Here is an 18,140-nt window from a genome sequence, read left to right on the forward strand (position 1 = left end):
ACCGACCGACGCACGCCGGGCTTAAATGGGACTTTGCGCGGATGTCCTCGGATTCAACGTGTGGGTCGCAGTGACTACTCTAAGTAGGTGTGACGGGAGCCCCATATTCGGTCCCGTTCGAACGATTCTAGAAAGCATCTCTAATTTGCATGCATGCACATGCGTAAGACCGGTAACTTGAGTAACGGGCGTCTCCATTCTTAAAAGGAGCACTTCCTTGTCCGACGCGGGCACCCGGGGTAGCAGTGGAAGAGCTTGACCCCAAATAGGGGCTAGGTATTCCAGATAAGTCCAGACAGCGGAGAAGGAAGGGGAGCAGTGCCGAGAGTGCTAACATTGCGGATTAGAAGGGTTTGAGTAAACACCATCAAGTTTCTTTTCAAGAACTGAGGGGTGAAATTGAGCTAAGTAGAACATTTTGGACTTCAAAAGATGCAGATCGTGTCGAGAGCTCGATGATCAAGTCATTCACATCTTCAATTCTACCGAGCAGCAATAATACTCCGCGACTGCAGTAATATCACCTAGGCCTACACAATACTAAGTACCTATTGTGAGATGTATGCATTCAATCAACCCAAAGCCCTGCTACCCTTGAATTTCGCTACTTGAACAACAACTTTGCCTTTGGCGTGTCCATCCCGCAGTCTTCTATAAGCGGCCGTCACCTGATCAAACTCAAAAGTGGAATCAATTACTGCCTTGGCTTCTCCCTGTGCCATCAACCCGCCAATTCGTCGGAAGAAGTCCGCGCTGTTCTGCATCCGCACGAAATAAAATTGGCGCCCGCCCATAATCTTTGGGCAAATCATTTTGCTCAACATCGAGAACGATCCTGAAAGCGTCAGACTTTCTCCGACACCCACCATGACAAAAGTTCCACCAGGCTTCAAGATGGCGCTGCTGCGGTCATACAGCCCGGTACTGTTGCCCACGTTGTCGATAATGAGATCAAAGACCATACCCCGATCCCTCAACTTCGACACGATGTCATCCTTCTTATAGTCAATGACTTCATCCGCGCCAAGCTCTCGGCAGAGCTCAATGTTCTTGGTGGAGCACGTCGTGACGACCTCAACGCCTAAGGCTTTCGCTAGTTGGATAGCCCACGTGCCTGTACCGCCGCTCCCTCCGTTGATAAACACCTTGCCGCCAGGTTGCAGAGTATCCGGTATCAGAGACTGCCAGGCTGTTGTCGCTGCTGTGCCAACCGCCGCGCCCAGATCAGGGTCTATGCCTTCCGGGAGGGGTGCGCAGTGAGTTCCCAAGATGACAATGTACTCTGCCAACGTGCCTTTCTGCCCAACGCCAGCATATCCACCGAATACAAGTTGTCCGACTTGAAAGCTGGAGTTTGTGGTGTGTGTAGCTACAACGCGGCCGCAGAAGTCCATGGCAGGCGTAGCGGGGCGTGCGACCATGAGACGTCCGAATAGAGTTGACTCGGGGACTTTGTAGTCTGCTGGGTTGAGCGATGCGCTGATGACTTCAACAAGGAGCTCATCTTTGCTTAAGGTTGAGGAGCTTGGCTTGGGCGCTGATTTGTTGAGAACAAGAGAATCTTCGAGCTTGCCGTCGATGGCAGAATATTGCCAAGCTTTCATAGTGTGACCCATTCTCAGTCGCGTCGGTCTCTGCCGTCGAGTTGAGAAATATTTGGTACTTGGTTGGCTGCTCGAGTAGAGTTTAGATTAATTAATTTGGAAAGCTTAAACATCGCCGAATATTTAAATGTCCATAACCCCGTAGTAAATTTGACCATCGGCCGTTGTCAATTGCTCAACTCCGCGCATTTCTGGGCTCAAATTGGCGTTGCGGAGCGGAGTTTTTATTCCAGCTACAGACGCTGAATGAGGTAAAAGTGACCCGGCATCTGGCGATTCGTCCGAATTGAGCTTATGTTCCCGATATGTTTCCGAACCTGCCGGGATGATTTGATGTGACGGCGAATCCACAATCATTTTGAACATTTCCTAGAACATTACTAGAATTCAAGAAAGCGTCAATTGTCTATGGAGCAACTGCTTCTCCTTCTTTTGCGGCATGCGTTCCTGGACTTGCGCTGGCGGAGTGACGTGACCACCGTGAAGACAGGAGCCGGTCATTTCAGGTCACTGAAAACCAGACACCATAAGCAACGAACAATGGCTTGTTCAGAAAAAAAGATCCGAAGACATCCTCCAACCGTTATAGATTAGACCAACTCCAGTGTGCCCGTTCTGAAATGTTTCTCAGTTGAACGTCGCAGTGGTTCCGTCTTTGCCCGACCTGCTTAGCATGCTGACAACGCGGGACTACATGGATGCGGTAGGCACTAGTGTAATCTAACACGATGCCCATCACCTGTAGAGCTGTGGCTTCCTGGAAACATGCCGTATTCCCGAGTTCGTTCCTTGATTTGCGATCCGAATCGCGTGCATGCGGGGAATAATAAGGTTTCTTCTGCATCCTTCATGGTCAAATCCCGGGGGGCTGAGGTCTTCTCCGGTGGATAACTCAACAAATGCGCGACGAGGTGCCCTGAAAAGGAATCATTCTCCAATTTGAGAGGGTCTTCAAGGGGAGTTAAGCCGGTGCCTAGCGATCCTTTTGGGAAACGTGCTTACACCTGGCGACGATCACCCCGTGTTCTCGTAATTTCTGTCGGCACATGGTGAGACCCAGCAGGCTTTAGTGACAACTAGGCCCGGGTAGCGCTGATCCTACTCCGGCTGTTATGATCCGCGATTGCGTATATATTTCATAGCGGTTCTCACGACAGTCGCCGGTGATTATAACTTCGGTGTCTTTTGTCTATGAAAGAAGTACTTCTCTCCTGCCACGTTCGATACCGCTTCATCCCTCAGGATAGACCTTATCATGGTTTCCTCACGCTTTCTGACGCTGGCCCTCAGCACGTCGGCATCTGTCGTGGCAGCTTTGACGACACCAGCAAGGAGTGAGACCGCATCCGCTCAATGCACCAAGGCCCTACCACAGGGGCGTGCACCTGGGAACGAGTACACAATTCCTTACACCGACAAAGACGGCCGATCTCGAGACTATCTCCTATTCTTGCCACCGAAGTACTCTACAAAGTCCAATAACCCGATCATATTCTCCTACCATGGTGGGACTAGAACACCAGAGTCTCAGCGAGATCTTGACCGTCTGGAAACGCCATACTTCAATACGGATCACATCGTCGTTTATCTACGCGGATACCAAGTAAGCAACATTTGTCGGAGAAGCTCACGAAAGAGGCTGACGTGATATTTCAGGAACGATGGGAAGGTACTCCTAATATCACCAAGAGAAACGACATTGAGTACACCAGCAATGTCTTGGACGACCTCGAGAAAACCTATTGCATCGATACAAACCGCGTTTTCATGACCGGCAAATCCAACGGCGGCGGCTTTGTCAACTATGCTGCCTGCCACAAGGAACTCTCAACGCGCTTCGCTGCTTTTGCCCCCGTCTCTGGCTCTTATTACATCGAGGGTGCAGAGGGTTGCAATCCCAAGACCGTCGATATTCCGTGCAACCCCGGAAGGTCCAATATACCTCTCATTGAGTTTCACGGTGGAATCGATGGAACTATTCCCTACGAAGGCAATCCTAGCCGCCGCGGCGCTTGCTTGCCTGATGTCTTTCACTGGGTAACCGAATGGGCTCTTCGTGATGGCCTTGCCGAGAAGGCATGCGAAAAGAATATCACCTCTCGTGCACAGATGTATCGCTGGGGATCAGGTGACAGAAAGGGTCTCGTCACTCACGTCTATGAGCATGATGTTGATCATAGTTGGCCCTACACTGGGGTGAATGCGGACAACAAGGAGCACGGAGATGGTCCGGCATCCTACAATGCGTCTTCGTATATCATGGACTTCTTCAGCAAACATACCCTGGCTTGAGACTAACAGTGCCCATACTGCAATCAGCTAGAACTGCACCATAATAATGATAATGCCACATCTCAAATAGTAGCTGCCTCAAAATGTGCAAATTTCATTCAACCAACGCTATTATCCCCCATCGCCACCTCCACCTCCTCCACCACCGCCATCACCGCCGCATCCTCCGTCCCCGCCGCCGCCGCCGCCACCACCACCATCCCCTCCACCGCAATCACCGCTATCGAAAGAGACATAGACTCCGTCAAAGACGAAGTACTCGCCCTTTGTGCGTCTCTTTCTCTTCCTGATAGGATTAGTGCCACCGAGCCCGAACTTTGCCTTAATTTTGGCAGGATGACCAGGTTGAACAGCTGCTGCATCGGGGACGTAGCCGTCTCCTCCCAAGTTATCCATGACAGGATCTTTGGGACAGTCCTTGCTATACTTCTTCGCCCATTCGTTCCTCGTGTCGTGCAAAAATAGTTGTGCTCCAGCGGCCGACGTGACATGCTCATAGTCGATGAGCCTTCTGGCGACGCTAAAGCTCCACACCCAGTAAGATCCTGGGTAAAGCCGATGTGTATGCCAAAGAAGATCTATGGCTAGGGTTGGGGGTACAATGCAGCGGCTTTTCAACAGGTGGGTTCCTGACTTGGACCGAAAGATTGTGTCCATGTCGTATTCCAATGGGCGTGAGGTGAAGGTTCCTTCGGCAGGCCTTCCAAGCAGCTTGATGAACTGTTCGTAATCGCCAATTGAGCGGCCGAGACTCGCGGCAAACGAAATATCGCTCTCTTTTGCTTGAATGACCGTCTTCCAAAATGCAATCTGACTGTTCAAAGTCTCTCGCAGGTCGTCGAGAGTGGGCCAGGGTGCCAACTGACACAATTCTCCGTCCCGACTATGTAGGTTGTTCCTGAAACAGACGTCTTGCCTCTTCCCGATCCTCATATCCGTCCACTCTGACAATTTCCATTCTCTCTTCCCCATAATGGTACAATAGGCTAGCTGATCAACGTCGTGCATCATGATCGCCGGGTCAGCTTTGATATGCATACACGGCTGCTTGTTCGAAAAACGTGACAGCAGCTTCGACTTTCGCTCGGGTTGCCACGGCGGGTACCGCCACAGTTGGAAGGGCAGCTTGTGACTGTCATCTCTCATATTATAGCTCCCCCATTTCCTCTGGGCCTTTTTGTCGGACCATATGCCAGAGTTATAGAGGTCTAGTAGGCGCTTCACTGGGAAGTGATGATGGTTTAAGCCGTAGTCGCGATACCCTCCATCCCAAAGATACCGGTGGAATTTGCCTGGCGATAGGAGATGGCAGTACCAGATGATGGCTACATCCCTACCGAGTAATCTGAGTCAAGACATTGAATTTAGTTTGAGAATGGGAACTCACCAAGGGGGTGGATAGTCATGCGGCGCAACACCATAGATGCGCAGGTAGCGGATGTAATTCACATAGCGCCACTCCGAATATGCTAGAGCTTCGTCGTGGATACCGCCAGCATCGTCAAGTTTGAAGTGCGGTATGAGTTTCAGGAAAATCTCAATGAGCTGGATATGACTCTACACAGCCATCGAGGTCAGACATGGACCATCCCTTGAAACAATGTGGTCACTTACTGATGCGGCGAGTTGAAGCGAACTGTTGACTCTCTCCTTGGGCCAAGGATCTTCAAATACCGGCGGCATGTTGCAGTTCTGTGTGCTAATATCAAATGGTTCTCCGGGCTTTGCCAGACGTTGATGACGGGACATGGACAGTAGTCGAGCATTTATCTCTCAAGAGCTGAAATGCAAGGGTCACGCACGACATCTCAGGAACTGCCTGCCAAGTCGCTTGTGAACCTTGACAGCGGCGCATATTCCGCGCCGCTAAGCCCGGATTCACCTAGTTGCAGCACTCAATGCCGGGGCCGAAGCTGCGGTAAGAGAATCTGGTTTAGCGTCCCGGAAGCCGATGGTATGCACACCGCCCGAGAGAGGAGTTATGGCCATGCGTAGGTTGATTGACATGCCCTGAAAGGGCGCGCAAGGCAGATTCGGTCGCCCTGTGTTACGTCCGTTCCCCGGAGCCGGTTGGTGTCTCGAATGTGTGCAATCGACAACGGCTGCGCCTCAACACCACATGCAACTGCTTTCAGCTCGTCGATCATTCGCAAAGTAGTTGATGGCCATGACTTTAATTCGCGAAAAAGATTCTGTGCCTCTTTTGACGATTTCCGAAGAAGCCGAAGTACTAATGGAACTTTACAGCAATACCTTGTCGAAGCACATCGCTACAAAAGCCACGAATATAGGCTGTTTGAGGACAAAAATACACTGGAATGAAAAGTTGGTGCTCTCCAAAGGAGATCTCTTTAGTACGCCCCGACTCTCTCCACCCACGACGGTTGAGGTGTCTGCCCAGGTTTTCGGTAGCCTGACTGGATGATGTGGTCCGCTGCCAACTCGAACCCTTCGAGACGTGCACCCGATCCGTCCAAAGCCCAAAGAGTAAGTGCCACCGTGTTGTTGCCGTTATAGTTGAGGATGCCCTCTGGAACAGAGAAGCGCGTTTGCGGGCCGAGATAGTTGACTGCATGGGGGTTAGATGTAAAGTAACGATATCAAAGGTGGGAGGTTCAAGGTTCTCACTCACCATACTTGCCAAATTGGTACCCGTTGACGAAAAGTTGCGCGCGGAAATGGCTCGACGCTCCGGTTGAAGCCGTCACATTCGAGATGACAAAACTCAGAGGGATGTCGTAGCCGATTGGCATATCCAAGGGGAACTCCGTCTTATAAAAAGCTACACCGGCTGTCTTGATGCCTTCAAATGGTGTCACTGAAGCCCAGTCAGACGTGGGTGCCCCTGGAAGATGATAGCCTTGTCGTTCGGCATAGAATGCACCCTCATTCAATGGACCACGCGTCTTGTCAATGTAGCTTTCGGCTCCAAAGTTACCGGTGAGCTTCCATCTCACGTCGGACTGCTGATGACCACCAAGTGAAAAGTCAACGATGCCGCGTGGAAGCTTCATCCAGTCAGACCGTGCCCAGAAGTTCATGCTCATGCCCATATGGTCAATGACGACAGTGAAGACTGAAGGGCCCTCGAGTTTTAGTCCAGCAAGATCAAAAACTTGCGTTGAGTTAGCAGTGTGAGAATCTCCAGCAAAAGACCCGAGGAAGGTCTCGTTAACCCAGACAGAGTGGCTGTAAGCAAAGCCTCCTGCTGTCGTCACGTTGAAGAATGATTCGTTAGCAGTCGCGGTGAAGTGGCCTCGATAGATTAGTGAACCGCCATGGAACCCGTAGTCACTGCAGTAGAGCGATGTTGGGGTCGTTAAATTGCGAGGGTTGTTGCTTTTCTCTAGCGCTGCCTCGGTCCAGGCGGAATCGTCGTAGCTATTAGATATCTCTGGGAGCGAATCGATTGAATGCCATTCCAGTTCGGGGAAGACGGGCAGGTTGAGAGCTGGACTCTCGAAGACGAGCTCAGCTTGGAGCCTGCCATTCTTCCATTGGGCGTTCGAAAGGGGGCGGCCATTGAAGGTAAGCGGGCTGTTCGAAGGGACCCCACCTAGAATCTCAAGAGTCGTAGTAGCATTGATGTCTCCTGTCAAATGGAGAACTCCATCAGCAAAAGTTGCATTCCGCAGAAGATAAGGCCCCTTGACAATGATTGATGACTTCCCTAGAGTAGGCTTGATCAATCCATCATTAGTATCGGGAAGATCAAGGACCCAATGGCGGTAGGCGTCGTTGCGCCATAGGAGATGAATTTCGAAGGTTTCGAAATGCACAACCTGTCTCCTTTCTTGGACCACCCAGTGAACAGCTCTGAAGCTGCCATAAGTGCGCGTTGTCGCGTTGCTACCTTCAAAATGCGGTAATCCCAACGAGGATGGCACAGCGAACTCGTGCTCTTCGCCGTCGCCTCCGTACAAGATGAGTAGTGTCTTGTTTCCGTAGGTTTCCCAGGTGAATATCTCCGCTGACGAGTAGATCAAGCTGGTGCCGCCGACATCATGATCTGTGATGTGGATTTTAGAGTCTCGTCCATGTAGCGACAGATCGCCGCCTAGCAAGGGGATGGAGATGTTGCCGACAGATGTCGGCACATTGAGTTTGTAGGAAGTGCGGTTGAGTGAGGTGTAATCGGTATGGCGCACAACGTAGAACCGAGTCTTGTCCCCTACGATTGGAACAACTTGGAGGTCTGGTGTGCTAACAAACTCGGTAGACGTAGCGTTCTGGGGGATGGCTGTGAGATAGGCCTCGGAAGCACGGAGGAAATGGGCTTCGATCTTGGCCTCGCTGTACTTTTCCCGGTCGATCCCACGATTCTCTCTAATGGAAGCACCATGATCGTAGGAAGTGTAGCCCTCTGAGTGACCCATGTTCCCCCAATTTGTCCCGCCATATGTCTATCCGCCACTTTAGTGACCAGCCAATGCAAGATGGGAGAAAAGCATACCATGTAGAGATTGAGTATCTTGATAGAGCGCGACACAAGCTCTTTCACGAAGACACGGGTAAAGTCCTGGTTAATCTTTGCTGCGCACTTATCCAGGCCAACACCTCCCCTTTGATCAATCAGCACCAATATCGACGAGAGGGACTAGAAAATAGCATGGGCCTACCATGGATCGGGGGCACCCCCCTGGTACTCCAATACGGCATAGGGGCTGCTTGGGCTCTGCTGCAGATGGTTTTGATACGTATACGTCAAACTTAAAGCAGTGAGATCCGTCCAGTCCGTGGGGTGATCGCCTAAATACTCAATCAGCAGACATGACTGAAGCGGTCGTTAGAAAACTTACATCCTTTGTAAAAAGGGTAAGCGTCATGCGCGTAGATGTCCAACTCCCCTTTTCCAGATCCAGGCGCCCAGTTGCCCAAAGGCACGGCGTCATTGCCAATCAAAGGAACTTCAATACCATTTCGTCGAAACTGGTCTTCCATAAAAACCATGTAGTTTGGGTCCAATAGCTTGGTTGACTCAACCGGGTTGGCTGTTCCGACCGCTAAACTGTACTCGTTTTCGGGCTGCACAAGGATTATGGGTCCGCCGTTGGTTATCTGAGCAGCTGAGATGACGCGAAGGACGCTTGAAATGTAGGTTTCCGTTGCGTTGGTGTAATCTGGGGCCATTGATCTCAATTCACCCTTATTGCGCTGTAACCAGCCAGGAAAGCCGCCCCCAGAGAGCTCAGAGTTGATATAGGGACCAGGTCGTGCGATGAGATAGAGTCCAGCCTCGACGGCGGCGTCGATGAAAGGTTGAAGATCAAACACATTGTCCATGCGTACCTCGCCTGGTTTGCCCTCGAGCAAGGCCCAGTTGACGTAAAATGACACTGCGTTATAACCTAGCGCTTTGATCTTCTGGAGCACATCTAACCAGAGTCCTGGTGAAGGAATACGCCATGGGTGAAACTCGCCGGACAAGATGACGATACGCTCCCCTCGGATAAAGAGTGAGTGTTCGTCCCATCTGACTAGATCCTGAGTGATATTGGTGGATTTGATATGGGATCTGCTGAGAACAGCATCGGTGGGGGGTAAAAAGAAGAGGCTAGTAACAGCCAAGAAAGAGGAAAGCTTCATCTCGACTTCTCAATCGGAAACCATTTGGTAATTTCGGATGGAACAACTGGATTTGGTTGAAACTGGAACACGCCTTATATCTTTATCAACCAGATAGCCTGTTTACTTGTGTTGACAGCCATCAATCTTGACATAAATATGCACTCCAATTGCCAAGCTGCGCCGACCTGTTGAATAGTACATGCATTCTCGCTTTCGCGTTGACGGTCGTAGGGTATGACAAAGTGCCTTTGCTCTTATGATGTTGATATCAGTGTCCAATGGGCCAAGCTTATTGTGGTCCCCAAGCACGACATCCATTTCGATGCGATTTTCTTTACTCGCATAGGAGCGGATATAGCATAATAGGGTAACAATTTGCCCGACGCAGAGGTGCCTGGGTTTGGGGCATACCTTGGGCAAGGCGCGACCTTGCCAGCAGAACCCTCACGTACTCTACGCCACTTAAGATGTCCCTTCGAAGCGCAAGAGGGCGGAAGCGAAGTGTAGAGTATGTGAACGCCGACGTATCATACGCGTATTCGTACGATTGGAGCCGGAGCTACACGTATATTGTGCCCGTCCCAGGATCAGCGTAGCATATAATGCGATTACGAAAACTTGCATAGGCAACAGTGCAAAGTAGGCCACGGTGATCTCAGTGCTTCGATGATGATTATTCATCTCAATCGCAGGGTCGTTTTGAGAACGCGGACTTATGAGAACAGCATGGCGTAAGCTGCCGGGCCAGGCTAATCGCTTGGCTTTCTTTCAATTCCCTGTGACCATCTTAAGGTGAGCGGTCCGGCAGTTGTAATCTGCCCCGCTTCTGGCCCGAAGATTAAGAGTTCGGCCCGAATCTTCTCGAAATTCCCATTCTCCCGGAAATTCATCAAGAACCATAACGTCAAAAGTGAGCAGTGAAGTCACCTGCTTCAATGAAGCCTTGACATCGTGGCTGGGTGAAGTGACGTCCCAGTCAAACACGCGTACTGCTGGCAGTCTGGTTGGCCGGGATGTGAAAGCGGGGTAGAATACACGTATGGAGATGGGATACGGCAACTTCCTCGTAACGTATTCACGCCTAACTATGTGCCAATCGTGGGGTCTCTGGGCCAGATGCTTCCAAGCTCTTGGGGCTTTGTGAACGCGGTGGAGTGATTGGTATTTTGTATTTCATTCCTTTTCATCCTTGCCTGTAAGAATATACCTGTTCAACATCAAATATGAGCAGCCGCACTTTGGCCACGTCTTCTACATACCTATGTACTTCAATATATGGCGAGATATGGAAGGTTTGCAGTCTGCAGTGACTACTGTGGCTTGTTCTGAGCCCAGAAGGCGCAACGGCAGAGAAGGATACTCCCGAAAATTGCCTTCAGATTCAGTCAACTACCTACATGGAATAATCGGCTTGACACTAACAAGACAGGGAAATACTGTTCTTGTACTTTTGCACATCTCACTCCGACCAGAATCTCAGATTTAGTCCTCCTATCACTGCATTTATTCAATGGCTGAGACTTCTCGGGCTATCTGTTACCTGAGCGATGTCTTCGTGCGCTCCTCCTGCATTTTGATCATCACCTTGTCCAAGGGCCATGTCCTAAGCTTTCAGAAGGACGATCTCAAACGGCACGACCGCTACAATACCAATCAGTCCATTGTCGGTCTTGGGGAGAGCTACCATTGATGAGAACTCTCGCCCAGAGCTCCTGATCTCGGGCAAAATACTGCGAAGGTAGTTCCACATCGTACCCGGCACAACGGCGACAACGTGGTTGTTTCCTTTCACCAGATACGACGTGGCGTCAGCAGTAGGATTGGTTGAGTCCAGCGGAGGCAGTCTGGCGCCATTGACATAGACCGTTATCGCGTTCAACACAGGCGGGAACTTGATGTAGGCACCAAGGGACGTGTTGTGAGCACTGCTAGTAGTCGATTCCGGCGGCCAGGTGAAGTTTGTGGAGTAGTAGCCAACCCCAGACGTGTTCGTTGCATATGGAAGATCCGACCATGAGACAAGCTTGTTGAGTTGGTGAGTCGTGTTGCTCTTGACAGCTGTGATGGTTGCATCGCTGAAATTTTCTGGAGCTTCCCAATGCTCAAGAACCAGAGTCCACGGCCCCAACTCGAAGGAGTCAGGGGCTTGGCTAAAATGAGTGATTTTGTTGCCGGTCGACGATGTGACGAATGCTGGATCTGAAGACGCAACGACGTGTAATCCAATGCCATCACCAACGGGGCCGTAGCTAACGATGTTCGATGAAACTTGAGTAGCATGAATGGCTGGAGTTATAGTGCCACGGATTGCTTTGTCGGCGAACGCAATCACCATTGTCTGATTTCCTGCGAGTTCGAGTGGGATGATTGTCGAAGATCCGTTGGTCCGGTAATTGAGAACCGCTTGGCGGGCTCCCGTCCAGAGATCGAAGAAATAGGGAATACCCTTTGATTGAACCACCACTTCTCCGGTTGCTGCGACCAAGTCACCAAATATGTAGGCGTAGGCGATGCCACTTTCTTTGTCTTCCCTCCATGTGGAATACCACGTGCCGTTGGTTCTCACCCCGACTCGTGGCTTGAGACTCAGTTCGTTCAGCTTCTGGGATATCTCACCCTCTGCAACGTGATGTACGTTCGTGTTATTCAGAAACTTGATCAACTCATTGTTTGCAGGAGTATGGCCAGTATTGATTTGCATCCTTGAAGGGTACAGCCCCGGCACTGAGCCGGCCACGATGATAGGCAACCCAGCTTTCACGAAGCTCTCCAGCTTCGTAATTGAGAGTTGCGTCAAATTCTGGGATCCGAGGATAACCATGGCTTGATATGCTGCATCTTGGGGCGCAAGCATACCGTGTTCAACATATGCATTGGGCATGTCAAAGTTGTCCGGTGACAGGTAAGTGTAAGACCAACCTAAGCATTGTCAGTGGCCGGTCTATGACCCAATTTGATCCGCAATGTTACGAACCTTCATCAATCAAATCTGTCGGCGCGTACACCGTTCCAAAGTTTGGATCAGTAGCAGATTGTTTGTTATAGAATGCGATATCGGCACGTGGAACACCCTGTTGCTGGATATGCTGCAACCTCGACATGTAACTCAAGGCGGCCTGAAGGCCGTATTTCCAGTCTGGTCTTTTGGGCGAATAGAGGTCTGAGACGTAGAAGATGAATGCCGTGTACCCCGGCCACGTTGTTTGGGGATAGTTGCCGGTGTATGACTGCCCGTGAATAACGAATTGGTTCACACCACCTGCAACGGCGCGATTCGCGGCAAAGAGCAGCTCTGGAATGGTGTAGCTGTATGCCTTCCCAAAAACCGCGCCAAGTTCGATGGAGACGATCTTTTTCCGCGCGAGATTTGCTGGACCAGAGAATTGCCGATACCCATCGATGTTGTCGTGCCCCTGAAGACTTTCACACTCGGGAGCGTCAACAAACGGGATCGAAGCCTCCATATCCATGGGTAGGTTGTAAGATGGCTGGGATGATAGTCCTTTGACTTCCAGACTCTGAAGCCACTGTGAAAGTGTGGCGAGGTACTCTTGGTATCCTGCTGCCAAAGCCTCACGATAGTCGTTGACATAACCCTTTCCCTGATCCAGTCGGTCCAAAGTGCAGCGCGTAGTTCCTGGGGAGGTGCTTTGGAGATTGATGTTGTTGTTGCTGAACATGATGAGAGGCAGGTATGGTTTCAAGTCGTATGCGAACATTCCTTGGAACCGTGTTGGAAGCGAGCGGGTCCATGAAACATTCGAAGGAATTTCGATGCTATCCTCCCATCCTAGGATCACGCCAAAGTTAGCTGATAAGACTGCCATCAAGTTTAGAAGACATCATACCATAATTTCCAACGTCTCTCAAAAGTCCTTTCAGCTCGTCAGTAAGCAGATATTGCTCCCAGAAGGTCTGCACTGTCCGAGCTCCTTGAGCGCTGAAGTGGTCCACGATATACGACCCATTGTCCCAAATGGTTTTCGTCGTATTTGATGGGAAGTGAACGTTTTGGTTGAGAGACAGCTTTTCGTAGAAAAAGAACAGCTCGTGGTCAGATCCACTGGGCAAGGATCTAGCGGGCTTCCAGGATAGTATGCCATCGCCTGAGACACTTGAGGTAATGTCTGTGAGAGATCCATTTTCCAAAACGAGATCCTGGTAAGATACAGTCGTCGAGCCGGTAATCCCAACGATGTTGTAAGAAATGTTCGCTCGAGACACTACGACAGCGGACACGACAGCGACTAGCTCACCATCCCCCCAGCCGGGAATTGTTTCGTTGAGAAAGCTGCGATTGGAGACGGCCTGGCTGAAGGAAACCTGAGGTGTGCAAGGAGTTCAGTAAAATGGACTCAGCTGTTTCCATCGTCGAAAGCTGTGGGTGATTTGCAACTACTTACCAAGTCCCACTGCAATCCCTCATCATCAGGGTGAGCCGGAATGCCTTGTCCCTGATTCGGTCCAAGTGAAAAGTCCATGGTCAATCCCGCCTGTTCATGGGCCTTCAAGGCTGATGTGAAGAGATTAAGATGAGCAGGAGTACCAAAGCCGTAAGTAGACCAGTTTACCCCGGCTGGAGCTGGCCCAAGATCTCCTCCATAGTTGTAGAACGGCAAGAACTCTACGCCCCCAGCCCCAATGTCACCCGCTGCCTTTATGTCCGCTTCTACAGTCCCCGCGTCTACACTAGCGTCTGGAAGCCAGTATCTGAACTTTGGGCGCTCTTGGGATGGTGGATGGAGGAAATTATTTGGGGACTGGGTGCAGTCAGAAGCTCGGATGGGTTCGCAATTAGTGAGGAGTAGGGCAAAAAGGCTAACTGCATGGCGGATTGTGGTCATTCTGAGAATAGTTCTAGTAAATATTGAAGTCTTGTTGTCTTGCACAGCCTCTCGACCAGCAGATTGTTGAAGAACTTGTCATCGCGATTTAAATAGAACAATGCGCGGGCTAAAACTCAACTATTAACATGACAGAGACACAGCTAGGCGCCAAGTTTGCGAATGTTGCGTTCGTAGAATGGTGGACAGGAATATTGGTTAGTTTCCTCGGGGTAAATAACAACGAGATCGGGCCGCTTCGTGTGATCTTGGGTAACAACAAGCAGTATCTAAAGGTAGCTCACCACTGACGACCAAAGAGCACATAACCAAGTTCATGGAATAGTCTTGCGTCTGGTACTTGAAGCTACTAACATGATGAAGTTGGTACGATGTGGGGTACACACCTCTGCGCTCAATCGCACGAACCTCGGCACTTGTAGGTAGTCCTCGTACCAAGAACGAGAACAAAGCAAGCATCTGTATTGCGTTGAATCATGTTTGCTAGGGGCAACCTGTCTCAGAACGAATACGCGTATCTGCGGTCGTTCCAATTCCAATATGCCCGTTCACATAATCAAGAGACTAATGCAGTGCACCTTTGGCTTATGCTGGGGTGCAGGTCGCTTCCATCCATAGCCGTTAGAAATGCGGGGAAAAGAGCGACCAAGCAATTTTTCATAGCTTGCTTTCTCGGCGTACTTTGTCCCGATCAGAGCTTTGTATTTCACTTGTCTATCAGCCGAAGTGGTCGAAGATAAATATGCGAGCACTCGAGTGATCGAGGCTTACCGCCGTCACTGCTATGTTGTGGGCAAGTTGTCGCTCAACATTGCTGGCTCCTATGAGGCTTCAAGGTGGTGTTTTTATGCCTGAAGCCTACCGGTGCAAACTGATGTGTCGTGTTTTTCGACTATCTCTTTTCTTCAACTTCTACCTAATAATTATCCTCAATTCATTGTCTTTTTGTCTTCTTTTTCTTCTTCTTCCTCGACTCACTGTCCTCGAGCCCGCCTTTGCCGTCTTGATGATCTTCATCGTCGGAATCGTAGTCATCAAAGTTGATAAAGCCGTCAGTAAGATAGGAATTTCAAACCGTTCGTGGAAATGATGGACGAAGTCTGGCTGGAGTTCCCTTTCATCTTGCAGGGAAATCGTAGCCCAATAAGCATCGTACTCGTCCAATAAAGTGTTAGACATATTGTTTCCTGGGGCTGAGAAACCGAACTTTTACCTCGGTAGCCATTGTTCACGATGCCTTTTGTTAAGAAGACCGACAACTAAAACTATAAGGCATTTTGTCGCCCCGGGATCTGGTTTGTCACAGTCCCAGGACAGCGCCAATATCGGAGCCGATTTGATGGATCGAGGAAACGTGTCCACCAACCGTGGTGAAGCTAATTTGTCAAGCGGCATGCTGAACAATTGGGAAGGGAACTCCTCCCTAATGATTTCTCTGCGGAATTATGCCCCCATGAGTATGGCGGCATCAATCCCGAGGTATATAAGGCGCCTGAAGCCCTTCATGTCGGCGAGGGTAATCTCCACTGCTCCCATCTGCGTCATGATACGCATCGAAGGCTCTTTCAGCGTCTCGCTGATACACTCCATGGTGGGGCTAAGGGCCCGTCCTGTTTCGATATACACACCACACCCGTCTCTTTCCCTCTCTTGTGCGTAGCGTGAAGACCTCAGGTTGGGAATACGGGAGAGTAAAGCACGCAATTCCCCTAGCCCATTTTTGCGGCCCACTAACTCCAGATTTCTTCGACGTCGGCTGTATTCCGAGTACTGTGGCGAGAAAGATGTCCTCGTATCAATCTCTTCCAGTTCCGCTTGGATCATCTCCTCGTAGCCCAAGTCAACTTGAGCTTGTCCTAAAGCCTGACCCCGTATCAGATCCTCCCAGAAATCGGGGTCCTCGCCAGTCTCCTTCCATTCAGATGAGAAGCCCCGTGCAGAAAGTTTAGAATTGCCTTGACATCCTTACCTTGCGTGAGCGTCTCTTCCATGAATCTTCCCAGTTATCGACTTCAACTCAAGAGCTCAAGTCAACCTTCAGCCTCCTGAATGTGCGTCTTGGACCCTACCCAAATTGAATTACAGCGGTGCATCGACTACGATTTATCGAAGGCTGAATAATTGAAAGAAAACGCGACGATATCCAACTCAAGGGTTATGATTTATCGGCAAATTCGATCATCGTGCAAGATCAAAGACCTTGAAATACTTAGCGATCATAATAATTGATAAGACGGGAAGTGCTGCGGTTAGACCACACATACTGACGACTGGTAAATCGGCGTTTTATAAATATTGAAGTTTGATTGAGGGCAGACTCGCTAGCTTTCTCCGGCTTTGAGGAGAAGATATTTCCCGCATTTTCAGGCAGAATCTTTACAGGTGTCTCAATAGCGATGGCGGACTTCGGAATTTTTGATACCTTCTACGCAAGACATTCCTCAGTGGTTTTCTGAGAACCATCTTGATCTTCGATCATAAGTTCAAATCAAGGATATCTAGAAGCGCATTCAATCTACAAGGACCAAGCCAACTCTTGTGTTCATGACTGATAACTTCAAGTTCGTACGCAAGCTGTTGGATATCATTACATCTTCGCCGAAACTCAATCGGTGCATGAAGGGGTATCTTAGTTCAATTGTATGGGCTGATCCTGTTCGTCAAAGATCAATTCGGTCGACTAGCTAAGCCAAAGAGACGAGCCATGGATATGATTATTTTCTAAAGATAGATCATGAAGCCCTGTAAGTCCAATTAGGAGAGCAGGTCAACCAGGTCTTCTTTCGCTGAGAAGCAACGCAGTGAAAAATCATCCTGGCCCATTGAGCGAGAAAACTCGCTCTGTTTGAGCTCACGGCGTGAGGACATGACAAATCCTCATCATACCTATATGAACGAGCATAATCGCAACAACGATTATGCCAGGCAACAACACCATACAGCGAGACTCCTGTCACGCGTCAGGTACTCCGACACTCAGATTGAAATCAACGAGACTTACGAAACATGCTTTGTAGTCCTCTAATAGCGACTTGGGAGGCTTGATAATTTTACAAGTAGTGCCTGCATTCAAGGACACAGGCGACGGCGAAACCACAAAACAGCTCTTTCCGCACCTCAAGCTGAGAACTGTTATACATGTAATAGTATTGGCGCGTTGTGGTATTTCGCTCAAGGGGCCTCGGCCTTTGCGGCTAGGTAACAGTGCTCTTAGCGTTAGGCCTCAGACATAACTCACTGAGAGGTGGCATAATTGCACAATACACGGTTCTACATGATATAGGTACGAGACGGGCCCTAATACAGTACCATGAGGATTGACTCGATAACATACAAAGTATTTCACTTCGCCACAGGCCCTTGAAATATTGAAGCTATTTGTATGATGAGTTCTTGTCATTTCCTTTAATAGACAACTTGACTACGAAGCAGACTGTCTCCTGTTTACATCAGTGACGTCGGGTTACTTAGCGCCAGTCTCCGACCGAAGTTATCAGCTAAGAATAGGCAAAAGTTGCCCAAAAATCAATTTAATCTGCGACGCTGCCCGCCCTATTCTCAGCTGTTCGTCTCGCCAAGCAGTGAGAGTCGCTGGGGCTGGATGAAACCTGCGCAAGGACGATTGCAGAGTGTCATCGCTACAACCAAGAATAAGAATTTAGTTACAGTTAAATCACAGGGCGGAATTAACCTTCTAGAAGAAGCTGGTGCAGCGCTCCTGGGCAGCCTCTAAAAAGAAATCCTACCCCGGAGCTGCCCTGACCGAGCATGTTAAAAACTGGAGTCATGTAGACTTTTGAGTGGTCGGGTTCCTGGGCCAGATTGCAGATCA

The 18,140-nt window shown here is 49.8% G+C and overlaps 5 protein-coding genes across 5 annotated transcripts; 1 reads left to right on the top strand and 4 right to left on the bottom strand.

Annotated features, from left to right (window-relative positions):
- Positions 1 to 572: 572 nt before the first annotated feature.
- Positions 573 to 1,604, bottom strand: CPAR01_03384 (zinc-binding oxidoreductase; the record flags this gene model as incomplete). Its single annotated transcript, XM_060487671.1, has 1 exon — positions 573 to 1,604. The coding sequence occupies one exon, from the start codon at positions 1,602 to 1,604 to the stop codon at positions 573 to 575; it is 1,032 nt and encodes a 343-aa protein (XP_060354999.1).
- A 1,255-nt stretch (positions 1,605 to 2,859) lies between these two features.
- On the top strand, positions 2,860 to 3,896 carry CPAR01_03385 (uncharacterized protein; the record flags this gene model as incomplete). The annotated part of the gene is made up of 2 exons (XM_060487672.1): positions 2,860 to 3,207; positions 3,261 to 3,896. The coding sequence occupies 2 exons, from the start codon at positions 2,860 to 2,862 to the stop codon at positions 3,894 to 3,896; spliced, it is 984 nt and encodes a 327-aa protein (XP_060355000.1).
- A 111-nt stretch (positions 3,897 to 4,007) lies between these two features.
- Positions 4,008 to 5,579, bottom strand: CPAR01_03386 (uncharacterized protein; the record flags this gene model as incomplete). The annotated part of the gene is made up of 3 exons (XM_060487673.1): positions 4,008 to 5,229; positions 5,284 to 5,453; positions 5,511 to 5,579. 3 exons carry the CDS (start codon positions 5,577 to 5,579, stop codon positions 4,008 to 4,010), a joined length of 1,461 nt encoding a protein of 486 aa, XP_060355001.1.
- A 668-nt stretch (positions 5,580 to 6,247) lies between these two features.
- Positions 6,248 to 9,482, bottom strand: CPAR01_03387 (glycosyl hydrolase family 35; the record flags this gene model as incomplete). The annotated part of the gene is made up of 5 exons (XM_060487674.1): positions 6,248 to 6,465; positions 6,529 to 8,299; positions 8,350 to 8,458; positions 8,516 to 8,645; positions 8,696 to 9,482. The coding sequence occupies 5 exons, from the start codon at positions 9,480 to 9,482 to the stop codon at positions 6,248 to 6,250; spliced, it is 3,015 nt and encodes a 1,004-aa protein (XP_060355002.1).
- A 1,585-nt stretch (positions 9,483 to 11,067) lies between these two features.
- Positions 11,068 to 14,308, bottom strand: CPAR01_03388 (uncharacterized protein; the record flags this gene model as incomplete). The annotated part of the gene is made up of 4 exons (XM_060487675.1): positions 11,068 to 12,383; positions 12,439 to 13,254; positions 13,313 to 13,787; positions 13,868 to 14,308. 4 exons carry the CDS (start codon positions 14,306 to 14,308, stop codon positions 11,068 to 11,070), a joined length of 3,048 nt encoding a protein of 1,015 aa, XP_060355003.1.
- Positions 14,309 to 18,140: the final 3,832 nt, after the last annotated feature.

The sequence above is a fragment of the Colletotrichum paranaense genome (genome assembly GCF_030867605.1).
Source record: "Colletotrichum paranaense strain IMI 384185 chromosome Unknown Scaffold_2.1, whole genome shotgun sequence".
In the NCBI taxonomy this organism is placed as follows: Eukaryota; Fungi; Ascomycota; class Sordariomycetes; order Glomerellales; family Glomerellaceae; genus Colletotrichum; species Colletotrichum paranaense.